This window comes from Anolis carolinensis, unplaced genomic scaffold (assembly GCF_035594765.1).
Source record: "Anolis carolinensis isolate JA03-04 unplaced genomic scaffold, rAnoCar3.1.pri scaffold_10, whole genome shotgun sequence".
Classification (NCBI taxonomy): domain Eukaryota; kingdom Metazoa; phylum Chordata; class Lepidosauria; order Squamata; family Dactyloidae; genus Anolis; species Anolis carolinensis.
The window spans coordinates 11,389,503-11,405,122 of NW_026943821.1; the positions used below are offsets into that span (position 1 = coordinate 11,389,503).

At 45.0% G+C, this 15,620-nt stretch overlaps 1 protein-coding gene across 1 annotated transcript; it reads right to left on the reverse strand.

Annotated features, from left to right (window-relative positions):
- Positions 1-7,308: 7,308 nt before the first annotated feature.
- On the reverse strand, positions 7,309-12,691 carry LOC100563415 (cdc42 effector protein 2). Its single transcript, XM_016994796.2, has 2 exons — positions 11,275-12,691; positions 7,309-9,197 (listed from the first exon to the last, which is right to left on the reverse strand). Exon 2 carries the CDS (start codon positions 9,022-9,024, stop codon positions 8,317-8,319), a length of 708 nt encoding a protein of 235 aa, XP_016850285.1. The 5' UTR covers positions 9,025-9,197; positions 11,275-12,691; the 3' UTR covers positions 7,309-8,316.
- Between the last annotated feature and the right edge of the window lie 2,929 nt (positions 12,692-15,620).

Sequence of the window (15,620 nt, forward strand, 5' to 3'; positions counted from 1 at the left end):
AGGTAGCTTGTGCAACAGCCTCTAGGGATTGAGAGCCTTGAGGATCTTTTCACAGCTTCTAAAACAGGTCATAATTTTCTATAGAAGGTTTATATCAGAAATAGCAGCTTCCAAGGTCTCTGTAAACTTTGTCCAGTTAGCTTTATTGAAGTTATATCTTCTGCGGAATGGGACACTTTTTGGTCTTACAGCTGCATATGCTACACAGCATATTGGTCTGTGTTGTGTGTTAGGTATCGGGTTTAATACCCTTTTGATGCATTGGTGGCTTATGCTTCCCGTTACAAAAATCAGATCAGGGTTATAACCACGCTTCCATCGGCCGCTATTGAAAGATGGTGGTAATTTACTGTCATGGAGGAGGCTCATTCTACTGTTGTTGGCCCACGTTAGAACTGCTTCACCATTTCTATCATCCTCGTCATAGCCCCAGACACAGCTATGGCTATTGAAATCTCCCACAACAAAATGGGCTTTATGATTGTGGCAATTGGTTGGGGGCGTAAAATAGAAATCAGCCCCAGGTGGTTTATAGAGTGATGATATGATGCAACTATCAAGTTCCACAGATAAGATTTCAATGTTCACTTCTGTGAGGGAATTTGCAGAGATTGCTACACCGGATCATACAAAAATGGCACTGCCATATTGTCTGTGAGGTCGTTCCACTGCCAGTTGCATTCCAAGAATTTGAATTCCAAGAATAGCCGCCCTGAGTCCCCTGATGGGTGAGAAGGGCGGGGTAGAAATGATGTAATAAATAAATAAATAAATTTTTGGTCTTCTCATTGTGATGTCTCTGTGTGTTTCCTGTATACATAGGATGTCACATGAAATGTCCTCAGACATTTTGGCTAATAGTTCTTCCTTAGCAAGTGACAAATCTTCTATATTAATAGACATAATCGTTAGCAATGGTCTTGATAAAGACCTTTGGTATTTATCCATTCATCCAATGCTTTTGGGTTTGGAAAGATTGGCCGCTTACAAGAAACGTTGCTCAGGGGACTCCCGACTGAATTTACTCAATCTTCGAGGAGGCTCTTTCCGTGTCCCCCACTGCTTAGCTTCCAAGATTTGACAGTTCCATTGTGGGCCTTCCTAAACCTTGGCTGCAGAAGAGGGCTACAAGTCCAGCAACCTCTATCATGGTTGAGGCAAATCTAGCTGTATGCTCACTGACCATAAAGGTGTTTGTGTTTAGCCCCACCCCAGGCTTGCCAATCTGAATAGTCCATCACTTCCCCTGTTTTTGCTCAAAACAAGCACGTGGACCAGAGCAAGTTGCAATTCCAGCTTGGGTGCAGCTGGAGCAGTGGCCATAAGCCCTGAGGTCCTGTTCCAGACATTGCCTTGTCCTTCAGCTCAGCTTGGAACATAATGAAGTAGCCAACCAGCTATGTAAGAAGTTCAAAACCATTTGCAGCAGTGCTTGTTTACAACAGAATAAACAGCAGCTGCACACAAGTGGCTTCATCCTTGTCTTTTGGGGAGGAGAGGGAAGCCTCTTCCCGGTTTCCCTGCCACTGTGGCAGCCGGGATGCAGTTGGACAGCAATGAAGGGCAGGCACCTCTTTAAAAGACCCCAGTGTGGGTCTTCTGGGGAAAAGCTCAATGGAGCTTTGACACAAACAAGGATGCACTCTATGGCTTGGAAGTGTTTCTGGTTCTCTTCCCTTGGGAGTCCATAAAGGCCCTGTCCTGGCTAGCAGGGTTGAACCAGGGCTTTTTTGGATCTCTTCGACCCCATCAGGCCAGGCTTCTTGCTATCAGCAGTTGCTTTGGCAACTCTCATCTGCCCCTGGAGCAGTCTCAGAGAAAGGGAGGAGAGCCTTTTATGGTCTGGCTCCTTTGCTTGGGCCCTGCCAGGCCATGGGAACGGAACTGTTTGCTTTCTTTCACCTGCAGCCCCAGATTCAAATACCATGTTTAATGGCCATTTTCAAAGACGGCTGCATTACTCTGTTTCAACATCAAAAGGAAAGGGGGGAGGAAGGAATCTAGTAGCATTTTTGAGACTTGATTTATTTCCTTTTCCAAAGATGGGATGTATTCCTCCCTGGATGTTTCAGTACTCTGTATTGAGTGAGTTGGAAACAATATTCTGGGCAGAATGCAGATGCAAAGACTTGAGTCATTTGTGGCTACTTTCCAGCTATCTTTGTTGTGGGGCATTCGTCGCGCTGCCACATAGTGGGGCATTCATTCCTCTTCACTGCCCTCCTGATCCCTTGCATTGTCTTTCCTCACCATTAATGGGCCTCTGTTGTCCAAGCCAACCTGTACCAGCCACGGAGGAATTGTTTCCACAAATTTCTAGCAACACAGAACGAGGCAAAGAAAGATACTGTGAGTTTTCCAGACTGTATGTCTATGCTCCAGAAGCATTCTTTCCTGACATTTTGCCTACATTTATGGCAGGCATCCTCAGAGGTTGTGTGGTTTGTTGGAAACTAGGCAAGTGGGATTTATATGTCTGTGGAATAATGTTCAGGTTGGGAGAAAGAACTCTTGTCTGTTTGAGGCAAGTGTGAATGTTTCAATTAACCACCTTGATTAGCATTGAATGGCCTTGCAGCTTCAAAGCCTGGCTGCTTCGTGCCTGGGGGAATCCTTTGTTTGGAAGTGTTAGCTGGCCCTGACTGTTTCTTGTCTGGAATTCTTTCTCTAAAGGCCCTTATACACTGTTATATAATTATCAAAGATTATCAAAGCAGAATTCACATTATCTGCTTTGAACTGGATTATCCGAGGCCCCTTCCACACAGCTGAATTAAATCCCACGTTGTCTGCTTTGAACTGGAATATATGGCAATGTGGACTCAGATAATCCAATTCAAAGTACCATATATACTCGAGTATAAGCCGACCCGAATATAAGCCGAGGCACCTAATTTTACCACAAAAAAACTGGGAAAACATTGACTCCAGTATAAGCTGAGGGTGGTAAATTTCAGAAATAAAAATAGATACCAATAAAATTACATTAATTGAGGCATCAGTAGGTTAAATGTTTTTGAATATTTACATAAAGCTCAAATTTAAGATAAGACTGTCCAACTCTGATCAAATCATTATTCTCATCTTCTTCAATGTAAATGTACTTATGTATCCTTTTAATAATATTAGAGTAAAATACATGTAATAATAATAATAACAATAAATACAGGAAAATAATACGTAATAATAAATAGAGTAAAATAATAAATGTAATAATAAGATCAGAGTGAAATAATAAATGTATTAATAATAATAATAAAAATAGAGTAAAATAAATGTAATAGTAGCAACAATAATAAATGTAATAATACCAATAATAATAGAGAAAAATAATAAATGTACCATATATTCTCGAGTATAAGCTGACCCAAATATAAGCCAACCAGGACCCTCACTCGAGTATAAGCCGAGGGGAGCTTTTTCAGTCTTAAAAAAAGGGCTGAAAAACTAGGCTTATACTCGAGTATATACAGTAGATATTATGGGATTTTCTGCCTTGATATTCTGGGTTATATGGCTGTGTGGAAGGGCCATGAGTCTACACTGCCAGACAATCTAGTTCAAATCAGATAATCTGGATTTTTTATGGCAGTGTAGAAGGGGCCTAAAATAACCATACAATGTGAATTTTGCTGAAGTCATTTAGGCAAAACAAAAAGTTACCATTAGATTTGAGTAAATAGGGTAATTTGCAGAGAATGGGGCAAAATTTTGCCCTTTTCAGGAGACTCAGCCAAAAAGCAATCTGATGCAGCCTCTCCCAGGCTGGATTCATATTGCCATATAATCCAGTCAAAGCATATGATCTGGATTCAGAAATTGGATTATTTGGTCTTGTAGATGAGGCACAGTTTGTATAGTCTTCTTTATTAAGAACCTTTGCCCTCTTGACCACAGGGATGTTGAGTGTCTGTGCCGCTCAGTGATTGAAGGCTTGCATCTTTCTTCTCTGCCCCTTCCCTCCCAATTGATTTGCTTTTGTGCTGGATGTGGGGCCCAAACCAGCTGCCCTCCCCATTCCATGTGTGCTTTCTCAATAGGCAAGGCAGCAGAGCCTCCCCCTCGGCCCAGCTTCCTCCCTCCCTGGCTCCTAATGCACCCACCAGATGTCTCTCATGGGAACTTGGCTCATTCCCTTATTTGGGAACAGGCAGAAGATGGAGAGAGAGCCTATGTCAGTGCGTGGGGGTGCTTTGCTTCCCTCCAGCACCATCCATCCATGCAGGGAAGGACCCAACACAGCCCCTTGGGAGCAGAAGGCAGGAAGAGTGGGAGTGTGGTCAAGCTGGGTCCTTAGCAGAGCCAGCTGCTGCAGGAAGGATGGCAGGGGCAGGGGGAGAGCGATGGATAAGAAGCGAGCCTTGCAGGGAGATGAACTGTCCTTTGCTCCTTGTTTACGAGAACAGCATTAGGGGCTGAAATAGGCCCCAGAAGAGAAAGAAAATGTGCTAACAGGGTGAGGCTTGGAGCCGGGAAGGGAAAGCCTCTTCCCTTCCTGGACCACAGTAGAGAAGTTGTTGTTTACACCTTGGGCGGATGAATCATCTCTCTAAAAAGCCCTAATAAACCCAATCATAGCAACAACCAAAAAAGCACAGCACTTAAAACGTCTTTTCAGCTGTTAAGCTGCTGACTTTAGAGTTTGGGGGGTAGAGAGAAAAGAATGCAATTCCCCTGCTACCTTCTTTTGCGGTGGATGCAGGCTCATTCTTTGGGGACCAATCCCAACCCCAACCCCATTGAGGGCTTCCATACCTTGCTCTGGAGTGTTGGGGGCAGCTTGTGACTCCATTCTTGGAAGGATGTGGTCTCCTCGCCTACTTTTCTGGTTGCTCCATGTCACTGGTATAGTTTTCTCCTTGGGCAACCTGCCCACATGGGGTCAATCTAGATCAGTGGTTCTCAACCTGGGATCCCCAGATGTTTTTGGCCTTCAACTCCCAAAAATCCTAGCAGCTGGTAAACTGGCTGGTATTTCTGGGTGTGGTAGGCCAAAAACATCTGGGGATCCCAGGCTGAGAACCACTGATCTGGAATATTAACCACTTTTCAGAATTGTTTGGCCTTCAAAAAAGAAAAAAAAGAAAAAAAAGAGTGAGAACAATGTGCCTCCCCTCAACCCTGGTGAACTGCAACTCCCAGATTTGTAGGACTACTTGGAGATGTGGGTTAGCAACATCTGCAGATGACCCCATAGCTAAGGGGATGGGGGTAAAAGGAAGGTGTTGCTTCTCCAATAGTAATACTGTAGAATCATAAAGTTGGAAGAGACCTTGTGGGCCATCCAGTCCAACCCACTGCCAAGAAACAGGAAAATCACATTCAAAGCACCCTCGACAATGGCCATCCAGCCTCTGTTCAAAAGCCTCCAAAGAAGGTGCATCCACCACACTCCGGGGCAGAGAGTTCCAGTGCTGAATAGCTCTCACAGTGAGGAAGTTCTTCCGGATGTTCAGGTGGAATCTCCTTTCTTGGTTGCTTTATTTTTGTTATAAAAATAGAAAAACAGGAACATTATGTTATTTTTAAGCACTTCTATGTACTATGTGTGTACTTAGTATGTTCATATTTTATATTTTAACTATGTTGATTGGGCTCTAATCCGCCCGGAGTCCCTTTGGGGAGATGGAGGCAGGGTACAAAATTAACGTTGTTGTTGTTGTTGTTGTTGTTATCCTTTGTGCCTTTTTCCAAAATTCTAGCAGTTTAGAAATTTGAAACTTCAAGTTGAACATTCAAAAATAGAGCCTAATCATGAAGTCAAAAGCAGAGGTGCATTTACCAAAAGAGCCAATGTGTCCTAGTGGTCTGAGTGTTGGGTTATGACTCTGGAGACTAAGGTTCAGTTCTCTGTTTGGCCCTGAAAACCCATTGCGTGACCCTGGGTGAGTCACACTCTCTCAGTCTCAGAGGAAGGCACAAGCAAACCCCCCTCTGAACAAATCTTGCCAAGAAAGGTTCGTCTTAGGTCAGAAAGACATTCAACAACAACAACAACCATTGCCAAGAGAATGCAAACATCGCAAATGTGATGGGTTCCAGGTGTTCATGTTTTCTTAGCGTTTCATTCTTTGCAATGGCAGATATGTGTCGACTGAAGCCACATTTCATTTGAGAAGCAGTAATATTATCTGGGGAGCAATGCCCTCATTTTGCCCCGCATCCCAGATACAGAGGCCTCTTCCACACAGCTGAATAAAACTGGGATATATGGCAGTGTGGACTCAGATAAGCCAGTTCAAAGCAGATATTGTGAGATTTATTGCCTTGATATTCTGGGTTATATGGCTGTGTGGAAAAGGCCCAGGATAGGAAGAAAGGGAGGTAAACATTAGACCACAGAAAATATTAATATACAGCCTTTGGTTGAAATAGTGACCAAATGCTGCCTCCTGGTGGCTGACAGGGGTACTGACACATCCTGATATATAACTGGCTTCAGGCAGATACAATATAGTGTAGTCAAACATCAAAGTATTATTTGCCTCTCCTCTCTCCTTCACCCCACTTTTAGGGGGCAGTGGTTAATGTGGAGCCCCCCATGGCGCAGCAGATTAAACCGCTGAGCTGCTGAACTGGCAGACCAAAAGGTTGGCGGTTTGAATCCAGGGAGCGGGGTGAGCTCCCACTGTTAGCCCCAGCTTCTGCCAACCTAGCAGTTCAAAAACATGCAAATGTAAGTAGATCAATAGGTACCACTCCAGCAGGAAGGTGATGGCATTCCATGCAGTCATGCCAACCACATGACCTTGGAGGTGTCTATGGACAACGCCAACAATTAGGCTTAGAAATGGAGATGAGAACCAACCCCCAGAATCGGACACGACTAGACTTAATGTCATGGGAAACCTTTACTTTTTACTAGTGGCTAATGTAGTTTCATAAAGAGTTCTATATCCTCAAGTTGCTTTCTGGGCTACAGCTTTATGTTATGAGTTTGTGAGGTCCGAACCAGCAGTAATTTGGAGGAAAGAGGCTTTAAAGAGCTTGATGACAATGTTGGCCCAGTGTTCAGCTGCCAGGAAAAAGTTAAGATTCCAGTTTAATGACCATTGGCAAAGGAATCCTGAAGAAAACATATCCCATATTGTCCTCCCACTGCGCCACTCAACTACTGCCTGGCCACACTTGGAATACTGTAAACTCTTTTCGGATAATGTGTTTCTAAAGGATATTATAGAGCTGGAAAATATGCAGAGAAGGCCAGCCAAGAGGAGCAGGGGGCCAGCACAATCTTCCAAGAGGAAGGGTTGCGAAACTGAGAGCTTCATAGCTGACAATAATTTTAAAAAGACAAGAAAGAGGAGACATAATCAAGAACATTTATCAAATGATACACACTGGAGTGAATACAGACAATTTTGTTTGCCTGCTTGCAAATACTTGAACTTGGAGGGGTAACTCAATGAAATTCGAGTGATTCCGGCCAGGTAACAGCTGGAATTTTCACATAATTAGGGAAAGTGACACAGCCTCAAAATGTAGTTATAACCACACCCTAAAGCCCCGGGATGGTGCAATGGGTTAACCTCTTGTTCTGGCAAGACTGCTGACCGAAAGGTTGGTGGTTCGAATCCGGGGAGTGGGTGAGCTCCCGTCTGTCAGCTCCAGCTTCTCATGTGGGGACACCAGAGAAGCCTCCCACAGGGTGGTCAAACATCCAGACCAAAGTGGTCAAACATCCAGGCATCCTCTGGGCAATATTCTTGCAGACAGCCAATTCTCTCACATGGGAAGCAGCTTGCAGTTTCTCAAGTCACTCCTGACATGGAAAAAAAACCCCACCCACTAAGTTGCCTTTAGAAACAAGTCTATGGAAGATACCACCAGCAAGTAAGTACAGTCCATGATGGCTGGAGATGGAACATCCACAGAGAGAAGCTGTGTTTCTCATTACAGAGGATTGGAACACTATGCCCTCATGCCTTGCTTATGGGCTTTATACCTTGGAGACATCTTTCTGGGAGAAGCTCTTGGGAGATAGCTTTCTTTGCTACAGTCTGGTTCCTTGTCTTTTCTGCAACCGGCACAGGAGCATGTTTGGCATGGCTTTGGCTGCCAGTGCACTTCAGAGGAGCTCTGTCCCTCATAAAATATCAAACAACAGCAGATAACCTCCAACCTGTGCCTTTTGTGCAGCAAAGGTCTGTGGGGACACATTGGGGCCCCAGCTCCAGGTTGTGTCAGAGCAAAGATTAGCATGCCAACATCCACCGTGTCTCTCTGGGATCTGCTTTGAGACGGTTCTTCACCCAGAAGAGCCAGTTTTCCTTAGGGCTCCCTTCTTAGGCCCGACAGAGAGGATGCAGAGCTGAGCTACAGGGCTTTGGTGCCAGGCTGTTGGTACTCCTCCATGATACGCAGGACGTCATCCAAAATAGAGGGGCCCAGGTCAAGATCGAGGTGCAGCAGGGACTCTGAACGAGGCAGGGCCATCCCGCATGAGTAGGGCTGCTCCTGGTTGTCCGTGTGGTGGTTCCTGCTGTGGTTGCTTCCCTCCACAAAGCAACCCTCTGGCCGGGGAGATGAAAAAGAGACAGAGGCGGGCAGTGGGTCGTAAGTGGCCATGGCAGAGAAGGAGAGTCCCTGGGCCCCGCTGTGGAAGCAGCCTTCGGCACAGCTGATGGACATTGAACGCTGCTGCCCTCCACTGGGCAGCTCATCTAGATGTAGACGTGGTGGCTTGGGTGGGGCCTGATCCGGACCCCCATTGAATACAGGCAAAGAGATGGCACTCTTGAGTAGAGTGCGGTAACCGGCTCCTGGGGCACAGCGGCCGAATGGGTCCTCCATCCCCGAGGAACTGTTCTGGCGTCCCAGCCGGGGCAGGAGATCATACTTGCCCTGCAGGAAGGAGAGCTCTCCAAACATGTCACCCTCCCCGTCCAGGCCAATGTGGGCACTATGTCGGAAATCGCCCAGCGGAGGGCTGATCATATCGCTTGACAGGACATCCCGCAGGCGCAGCTTCCGGCCCCGCTTGGGGGTCGACGTCTTCAGGTAGATAGGTGTCTTGGCTGGCATCTCCTTTGCCCAGAGAGTCAAGGCAGTCCTGGGAAAACCTGGTCAGAAATGTGCAAATTCTCTTCTCACTGTTGTCTGTTGATGGTTCACTTCTGCTTCTTCTAAAAAATGTACTTGCTGGGTGCTGCCCTTCCCTGTTCAATTGTCACCGTTGAGAGGCATTCCGCATTGTCCTGGGAAAAGAGATAACACTATTTAGCAGTGGCCTCTGCTGAGAGAGATGCCCTGCCTGTGCAAAGAACTGTCAGATTGTGAACTCCTCCTCTGCTCCTTCTGGTATGTGGACATTCCCCAGGGGTCTCGAGCTGCATCCTGCTCCTTCCAAACCCCATCCCACTTCCTGCCAAGGCTAGAAAGAAACAAGCTGCCTGGAAAGAGAGAGTTCCCTCACCCCACAAGTGCCCGAAGACTACATGCTCCTTTGGCTGTTAGCTGGACCCCTAAGCAGGGTCAGGATCAAGGCTGCTTCTCATGGTAAAAATAAGGCAGAACCCTGAGACAAGTGGACCAAATGTGGGGAAGCCGATTGCTCAAACAATATCATTCAGAAGGAAGGAAAAAGTCTCTCTGGTTGCGCATCCCTCCACCTTAGATTTCACACATAACAGAAGAAATCTTATGAGGAGCAGCTAGGGAGCTTGGAGAAGAGAAGGCTAAGGAGTAACCTGGGCCTTTTTAACACAGCTGAATAAAATCCCACATTATCTGCTTTGAACTGGAATATATGGCAGTGTGGACTCAGATAACCCAGTTCAAAACAGAGATTGTGGGATTTTCTGCCTTGATATTCTGGGATATAGGACTATGTGGAAGGGTTCCCAGTGGTCATCTGTAAATATCTGAAGGAATATCATTTAGAGCAGGCATGGGCAAACTTCAGCCCTCCAAGTGTTTTGTCTCCAACTCTCACAATTCCTAACAGCTGGTAGGAATTGTGAGAGTGGGAGTCTAAAACACCTGGAGGACCAAAGTTTGCCCATGCCCAGTTTAGAAGATGGAGCAAGCAAACACAAACCAATGGATTCAAATTACAATAAAGAAATACACTTAAAGGTCAGAAAAACATTGGCTGTTTGACAGTGGAACAGATTGCCTCGGAAGGTGGAGGACTCCATCTTTGGACATCTTTAAACAGAGGTTGGATAGACATCTTTCAGGAGTGCTTTAGTTATGCATTCCTGTGTGGCAGAATGGGATATAATTTGTTATGGTTCCTTTCCAGATCTAAGGGTCTATGATCCCAAGAATCCAACATCAATTTTCAGGCCTATTAACGCAGTTGTGGGATCAAAGCATAATAGGATACAATTATGGGAAAGGTCCCCACTCTGTGTCCTTCCTGCTCTGCCCCAATATGAAGGGAATCCAACTTGTCAAAGGAAAGTCAAATATCCTCAACATGTCATTGGTGTAGGAGGATGCTGAAAGACAGTAGCTGAGAAAGAGAGGAGGTCTTGTTCTGTCTGATTTGACATTTTAAATAATACTCTCCCACGATTTAAAACAAAAATTAAGCCTCAGATTTTAAAATATAAATTAGCATTCATTTTATTTTAAATTGGAAATAAGCACACATCTCTTAAGAAATAAGCCATGCTGGTATTACATAATCTGAGCAACAGCATGTCAACCTTGCAATTTATCCCTAGACTGAATGCCTGCCTTGGAGCACAGAGGTTCAGCTCACATTGGCTTCTCTATGTAAATAAAGAACCAATTTGATCCTTACTCAGATAAGATTATTTCTATTCTGTCTACCCAACTGGGCATTTCATTCTCTCCTGATGAAATAAACAGTCTCATTTGCCCAGAAGTGGTAATTTGGACTTCTTGGCCACGGCATTTAAAATTTTGGTCTAATTTCACTTTTGGGGTGACAGGGCACTGTGGGCTAAGGCAAAGGGGAGCGGGAAGACAAAATGATCAAGTATGCAGATCCTTACATTCTTACACTCAACATGAAGTGATGAAGATGTTGCTTGTAATAAAATACCATCTTCCTGGAAATACGCAATACTTCTATAGGTATCCTCACAGGTAGGATCAACTATACTGCCAAATAGACGACCTATCTGTTTATCTGTTTACCCAGCCACACACACACCAAACAAACTAGGCACTTCCATCAAATGAGTGATACTGGGCAGAAATAACCTCAATTTCACATCAGACAAAAGCAAGCAAAGCCACATTCCAATGGCAATGGACCACAGCAGTCAGGTAGATGTACCCAAGCTCTGTTCTACTTACCTTCTCATGCAGACCCTTCCTGGCCAAAGAGATGTGAGGGTTACCATGCCCAGCAACAGCTTATGCCCTTTCTCTGGAGGGCACCTTTGCCAGCCACCTCAACACACAAGTATCCAGGTTATCCTGCTGTGTTAATAACCAAAACGGGTTGACCGGAAGAACAATGAGTGGGGAGATCACACGGGGAGCACCAGGTCACGCCAATTGGGATCCAACCCAAAGTCATGGTTAGCTTCTGCCTCCATGATGAGCCTTCCTCCTCAGAGTTGCAGCCTCCTGGTTGAAGAAAGAGGAAAAAGGCAGGTGCCCTGAGCCGGGATGGGCTCCTCTTATGTAAGAGCAGCTTATCCCATTTCCTCTGCCCTTCTCCTGCTCTTGCTCCCTGAATAGCTGCTCCTTGACAAATCCCCAAGTTGTCTGGATGAGGCCCTCTTTACTTTGACATATTGCATAATACGCTCTTACAATCCCATTGGCAGGGCAAGGAAGGACAAGGTGGCCGAGAAAGAGGTGTGTGGGTGAGACTCTCTTTTGACTTTCAGACTTCTGTGACTGCCTCTTCCTGTGTACCTACCACACTTCCCATGAGAAGCTGACTCCATCACAAACACAATTCCTAGGGCCCTTCCACACAGCCATGTACCCCAGATTATCAAGGCAGAAAATCCCACAATATCTGCTTTGAATTGCGTTATCTGAGTCCACACTGCCATATAATCCAGTTCAAAGCAGATGTGGGATTTTATTCAGCTGTGTGGAAGGGGTTCTAATCAAGGCCTTGAGGGACATGTTTCCGATGAGGACAGGCCCTTGGTGCAAACTTGCTGCAGGAAAATGTGGGTCCAACACATTTTCCCTGAGCTGCTTAGGGTACCAAACACCTGGGCAGAACTTACACAGAGAAAGATGGCTACAACTTGCCAACAACAAACTCAGCATGCGAAGAATATACACACAGGCACATATGATTAAAGCAAAGGACATAAACACGTGCACACAAAGAAGAGCATCAGGACCCCTCTGCCACTTTTTTGTGATCGCCTTTCATTTTGCTCAATGCACAATGCTCTGCTTGGGTCTCCCCAACCCTATAAGCCATGCCTAGAGTGTACTTACAGATTAAACCTGTCAGATCATATAGTTCCATTCACATTCTCCAGCTTCCCATGCCTTTCAACACCTCATCCCAGGGGACTATTGGGAATAGAGGTTAAGGCACTAGGAGCCACTTTGCCTACTTGTTACCCCCATCCAGCTTGTTCCTCACACCAGCCCAATTAAGCCAAGTTTATCTTCCCCTCCCACCCTTGCAAAATGCCCAAATTTCACCTTGATCTGGAAATATCTTTGAAAATGCCCTCCCTGTTTTCCCAGATTCTCTTTCCCCTACATCTTTGCTTCATTTCTCCCCACAAGGACCAAACTTGCCTGCAGCTGCCCAGCGGCTTCTGTGCCGGCACGACATCCAAGGAGATTGTTGTGGGAACGCTCTGCTCAAGCCCCGGTAGAGCAGAGCCAGCCTCTGACGCAAAGGCAAAGCAAAGCCAAAGCCCAGCTTAGTCTGCCTTGTCCCCTCCCTCGCAGAGGGGTCGGCGGAGAGACTGAGAGAGAGGTCTTCCCCTCCACCCAGTCCAGTCCAGCAAGTTCAGCCTCCGCTCCAAAGATGACACTTCCTTGCAACACAAATAAATGCTGAGGTTTGATGCTTGTGTCCTCCAATGTCCAAGGAGTATTTTCTCACCTACACTGGGACGGGGCTGAGCTTTTTGGAGTCCCAAAAGATGGTCAGGACAGTCACCTTAAAGAAGAAACCAGCAGTTCTCAACCCATCCTAACTCTCTCCTATCCCATGGACTTTGTTATTCTTGTTATGTGACTTCAAGTTATTTTCCACCTTATCATTAAGCTATCATTAAGTTTTCTTGGCAGGATTTGCGTACTTTCCAATGTTTCACAAATCAGATCTGGAACAAGTGTAGCTAAGCAACATCAGGGCACGGTCAAGATGGCAAATGTTAACACTGAAGAAAGAAGTTAAGAGAGGTTGCAGTGATTTGCTTTTGTCTGAGTCTACTGGGAAGGATTTACTGCTTCTCTTCTAACTGCCAAGTTACTTTTACATTTTGAACACAGTTTGAAGTAAGTTGAGGACAAAAGGAGAACATGAGAAATTTTAAAAGTTACTGAAACTTGGGATGTTTAGATAAATATGGATTTGTTCAGGGGAGGTTTCTCACTGCAGTTCTCTAAGGCTTGAGAGAGAGAGACTTGCTCAAAGTCATAGTAGTTGAAACCATGAAACTGTGCTAGCTACTCTCTTTTGGTTTGTTTTACAATTCAAAGCCCAGACAACCTAACTTAACATAACTCATTCTGCAGCATCAGTATCATTATTTACAATTCAGAGCAAGACCAAAAGCATAGACAGACATTATGCCAAGCAACTGAGAGAGAGAAAAAACTACACTTGATTGGGGATTTTTCAGAAGAAAAATGAGATTGTGCAAGTGTCCTGTTAGGACATGGCCTTGTTTGGCCCTCTTTACAATCTATTCATTGTCACAACAGTCATTGGAAGAAAGATCTATATGCATATTTACTCCACTTCCCCTGTGTGGCTCCAGGAAACTGGAGGTTAAAAACCAATTAAACAATACAGATAATTTAAAATAGATTAATGAAAGCAGAACACCACAGCGAAACAGCACGCTATTAAAGCCCCATCAATTGCTTTAAAATGTGTTGGAAAAGTTTTCACATGCCCAACCTGGTAGACTTCAGACGTGTTTAAGTAACTCCCATCATCCCCAGTCAGCACAGTCATATTGAATAGAGATGATGGGAATGAAAGATGAAAAACATTTGGAGAGCGTTAGGCTGGAAAGGCTGTTCTACAACAGGAACTAATTAGGAATTAATATTTAATTTATATCCTGCCTTTCTCCCGATAGGACTCAAGGCAGCCTACAATTTCAAACACTGTTAATTAAAACTATGTGAGTGCACATAAATATAAAAAATTGAAAACAAACTACAGTATTAAAACCATTACACATTAAAATATTAAAATGCATTACATTATTAACACACTTTAAAATCGATGACACCATCTTTTAAAGTCTACACCTCATCAGTTTATAAATGCCTGATGGCAGAGGAAGGTTTTTGCCTGCCTGCAAAGGGACAAAGAGACGGGGGTCTTTCTAAGAAGGAAGTTCCAGTCTGAGCAGTCATTAAGAAGTCCCTTTCATAGAGAAAAATAAATAACCTGGATCCAAGCCATATAGAGCTTTATAGGTCAAAACCAGCATTCTGAATTGTGCCAAGGAATGGATAAGCAGCCAATGGATTTGTTGCAACAGGAGGATTATGTAGTCCCTGTAGCCAGCCCCAGTGAATAATTTAGCTGTCACTTTTTGGACTAACTGAAGTTTCTGAGCTCTTTTGATAGGCAACGCCATGTAAAGTTCATCCAAACAGGATGCAACCAATTCTGGCCCAATTGCTAGAAGCTCAAAGTTGGGGACAAATCCACTGAAGTCCAGAATGCAAGTATCAGCAAACCCAAAGGAAGCCCGAGGGCCTGTTTTTGAGTTTAACAATACAGAAGTGCTAGGTCCAGCTCCTTCCCCGTATCTCAAGGCTAAGGTGCACCCATATTTCCATGCAGACCCACCCAGAGATTACCTGGAAGACTCTGACCTCTGCTAATCAGCCCCAGGCACTAAAGCTTCCTTATGCTCCTGACCCATTTTTCTTGCGGTAAGCAGATCAAGGGCTATTTATAGTTCTGTCTCGTGCACGCACACACAGATACATACTCTGCTGCACCCCACCCGCAATTGGCTCAATTAATGAGAACGCCCACAAACAAGAGTGTTGTTGGCCAAAGTGGTAGACCCAGACACACCAGATCTCTGCCCAGGACGTTGTTGCAGGACGGAAGTTGCACCCAGCTCTTCCCCAGCAGATACTCTCGGCTGCTCTCCCAGTCCTGCAACAACTGTGTCCTCAATTCTGCAGGAGTGGGTCATTCATCTCAAACCTCACCTAGTTTTGAAGAAGACCAAGACAAGACAGAAGCTGCCCATATTATGGTGCAGTTCAGATGTTAGAACCCTGCCTAAAGACCCCATCCAAGGAGATATTTGGTGGTCAGCGTCTTCAGTCCCGTCCCGTCCCCTCCAATCTTCATAGAGAAGCATGGAGAGAGTACATCTTCTTACTAGTTTGTTGGACAGCAACAGCCCTATGGGGCTCTTGCAAGACCTGACTTAGTGTTAAGTTTCTATTTAACATCTCTATTCTATGCCTCTTTTGAGTTCAGGCATAAAAGGGCAGTTTTG

What these genes read in the sequence shown, in the direction of transcription:
- LOC100563415 (XM_016994796.2), bottom strand. Translation starts at nt 9,024, where the DNA reads ATGCCAGCCAAGACACCTATCTACCTGAAGACGTCGACCCCCAAGCGG.